General features: G+C 44.8%; 1 protein-coding gene across 2 annotated transcripts; it reads left to right on the forward strand.

The window, feature by feature from the left end:
- LOC307246724 (troponin I, slow skeletal muscle-like) lies at positions 1-3593 on the forward strand. 2 transcript variants are annotated; one of them, XM_080022720.1, is made up of 8 exons: positions 1-20; positions 167-221; positions 1081-1140; positions 1609-1650; positions 1767-1898; positions 2017-2106; positions 2456-2638; positions 3208-3593. In XM_080022720.1, the coding sequence occupies exons 1-8, from the start codon at positions 16-18 to the stop codon at positions 3307-3309; spliced, it is 669 nt and encodes a 222-aa protein (XP_079878846.1). In that variant the 5' UTR covers positions 1-15; the 3' UTR covers positions 3310-3593. The 2 variants fall into 2 exon arrangements, with proteins under 2 accessions (XP_079878846.1, XP_079878845.1); XM_080022719.1 differs by lacking the exons at positions 1-20; positions 167-221 and adding an exon at positions 269-295.
- The last annotated feature ends 54 nt before the right edge of the window (positions 3594-3647 follow it).

Below are 3647 nucleotides of genomic sequence, written 5' to 3' on the forward strand. Positions count from 1 at the left end.
TATCTGGACAATGGCATGAGGTAATGCCCGTGATTGATTGTTGCGCTTCCCTGCCGCTGTCACCGTGTCAGGGGAGGTGATATTTGCCGCTTGGCCCCCGTCCAGCGCATTCCTCAGGCCAGACTATAACTGCTGTTGTCCACCCGCTGTCCCGTTCACATGCGAGGCCTCTCGTTGTCCGCGCGCTGCCTCCGCCGCATCTCTACACCCCCGGCTTACAGGTAATTCAAGGAACGTTCAGATTGTCGAGTGGAATCGATTTCAGAGTTTGCAAGCAATATTTATGTCCCGAGAGGTACTTGTATTGAATATTTTGCATATGTTTTGAGTGTGTTTAAATTGGCCTGCTTGCTTTTTTTTAGCTACTGGAAAAATAATAATTCAATGAAATATGATAAAATGTCCTACAAAACATAAATTCAGACGTTTCTTTCCCTCTGTGGTTCTTCTTTTCCATTACTATTGACACCTAATATGTATTTTATGTGTATGTATTTTATATGTGTTTTAGTATTGTTTTGTTTATTATTAACATTTCAATACTTTTCTATCTTGGCGCTTACCGCAGATTTTAGGAGTGTATGTTGTGTCCAGTTAGGAATGTAGCAGCTGATATCATCAGCGAGCAATTCCTTCTAACCGCAGCCAGTCATCCTGATCTAAAACTGAGGGAGCGCTCAATACAGGGGCATGACTAGTCCCCCGCGTATCCTTGATTTAAGCCGCATGTGAGATGATTTCCAAGGCTACGCACAAAGCCGCTGATCTCGTATTACATTATGACTCGTGTGGTGTGAGGCAGTACTACTATTAATATTAGCGTAATATCGCCCTTTTACCGATTGAGTGTTCCCAGGGAGTTGAGCAATGATTTTGTTTTCCTTTGCTCCTGTACTTGGAAAATGCTGCGCTCGGGGTTGTCTACAGTGTTTACAGAGAGAGATCTTGATTCTGTTCCTCAATTGTTTATGACACATCTTACACGAGTGCTCCTTCCGCGCAGCCATAATTAAACCTGTGTGTGTCATGAGCCAATATCATATGTGTGTGTTTTATATCTGCCTCTGATTGCCGTTGCAGGAAAGTGGCACCCCCCACCCCCCTCCTCACAAAACGATGAATCCCAAAGTGATTAATAAAGTAAGCCGGATATATTTTCAGTGCTAATCCGATGTACTCAAGCAAGAGGGACACATTGTCCCGATGTGCAGGACGCTAAGAGTCCTGGCACGATGGCCACAGGCTGACATTTCGTGGTTATCTATAATGGCTGGTATCAGCTCAGGGCCTAGGTCACCCAGCACTTTCCCCTTGACTCCGTTCTAATAATAAACCGATATCTTTTGATGTGGGCTGGTTATAGATAGTGGCATTGAGGTGGACTGTCAGAGGTCTGCTCAGATGTTTTCCATATGCAGTATGTTTTGAAAAAAGAACAAAAAACCCCACTCATAGTATAATTGCATCTAATTATGTCCATTTGCTGACATTAACAATATGGACATGTAGTTCTGAAACATCACTTAAAATTGTCCGACACATAAAGCACGCCGTGAATGCATAATGGTCAATTGTTTTGTATTAATAAGGATTTACTTTTCTTCGCAGCCAAAGTCAAAGATCTCTGCTTCTCGTAAACTCTCCCTCAAAGTGAGTCACGACGTTTGCGGCGCACCGCGCCAAATTTGTGCCCGTGAGCTCGTCGAGCGTTTGCTGGACTCTGACCCGACGCGGTAACGTTTACGCCTCGCTCGCCTCTTTGCCAGATCCTGCTCCTCACGAGGGCGTGCGAGGACCTGGAAAGGGAGACGCAGGATCGGGATGAGGAGAAGGTCCGCTACCTGGGCGACAAGCTGCCGCCCCTGCAGCTGTCGGGAATGTCGCTGGACGAGCTGCAGGTCAGAGGAGTCCGTGTCAAACCCAAACCCAGCAGGGGGGCAGGGGGGGAATCATTGATGCTCCTCACCCACCGGGGGAGTCATTGATCGAGTCTTTTGTCCCAATGTCGCTCTTCAGAATCTGTGCAAACAACTTCACACCAAGATAGACGTCGTGGATGAGGAGCGATACGACTGCGAGTCCAAAGTGAATAAACACAACAAAGATGTGAGTTGAGTTGCCCCCGAACTACCAGATGTGATGACGCCCTCCTCCTCCTCCTCCTCCTCCTCAAGCCAGAACGAGCTTTTCTTAAGATCTCGCACAGTTGGGTCAGCGTCAGCGTAAAACGCTGATATCGGATTAGGAACAGACCCGAGAAACACTAACAAAAGCCGTGGCGTAGCTCATAGCCTGTGTAGATGGTACGCAGATATCCCAGGGAAATATCCAGAGTGCAGATAGATCGTCCAACGGTCCTCGTACCGAACATAGTGTTGAGGGAACGTCGGGATAAGACCAAGGCCGGCTGGCTTCAATGTCCCCCCGCGCCTCACGTCCTATCATTTTCTGTCAGATCCACGAGCTGAAGCTGAAGGTCCAGGACCTGGGGGGGAAGTTCAAGAAGCCGGCCCTGAGGAAGGTGAGGGTGTCGGCGGACGAGATGATGAGGGCTCTGCTGGGCTCCAAACACAAGGGCTCCATGGACCTGAGGGCCAACCTGAAGTCCGTCAAGAAGGAGGACGTCAAACAGGACAAGGTTCGCTGTCCATCTCCCCCGTAGAGACAGAAAGAGAGAGAGAAAGACAGACAGATATACAGATAGATAGATAGATAGGCAATAATAATAAAGTCATGAGAATAAAAACATAAAAAATGGCAATATGCAATAAACCTCAAAATAATAGAAAAACTTGCAATATACAGTGAACCTATAATGGATTTGAAAATAATTGCAATATACAGTAAACCAGAAAACTAACAATAAACAACAAACCTCTGTATCAACAATTCACAATCAGAGAAAAATAGGACATTTTTGTCTGCATATTCAGTTGTAATCATTTTGTGTATAATATTTTTTTTTTTTATGAAATGATATTATATATTATACAGTATAATATATTAGTTTATTATATTTCATTTTTAAAAGGGATTAATCCAGCTTTATAAAAATTAAAAGCTCCCGACATTTGACGCACACATTTAACAAATCAAACCACTTTTAAAAATGAAGCTTTTTGTAAGCGGTTCTATTTGTTTCATGGATTTTATATTAAATATAATAATATATTTGCCTTTTTTTCCCCCCACACATCCTCATTCCAGGTGCTGACGTCTGAAGTGGGCGACTGGCGTAAGAACGTGGAGGCCATGTCCGGCATGGAAGGGCGTAAGAAGATGTTCGATGCAGCCGGCGGCGGCCAGTGAGACATGATGTGGGAATCAGCGAAACACAAGACAGAGTTACTTTGGCAGACGTAAAAAAAAAACAACAACTTCCAACGGTCGACGGGCTTGAAACATTTTACAACCTTCCCAACGCGCCAAAAGTCAAATGTTTAAATGGTTTTGCTCTGATGAAGGTCATTTCCTGTGCCGATCAGGGAGGAGTCTGGAGTTACTCAATGTTTTCCTATTGCACCTGGCAGGTAATTAGAAACAGAAATAAACCAAGAAATGTGGCATCGTTCCTCATTTTCGTCCAATCAGAAGTCGGGTCTCTCTTCATTTCAAACACGTACGAGGATGGAGAGCAGTTCAGTTGA

Source organism: Zeus faber (assembly GCF_960531495.2).
Source record: "Zeus faber genome assembly, chromosome: 21".
In the NCBI taxonomy this organism is placed as follows: Eukaryota; Metazoa; Chordata; class Actinopteri; order Zeiformes; family Zeidae; genus Zeus; species Zeus faber.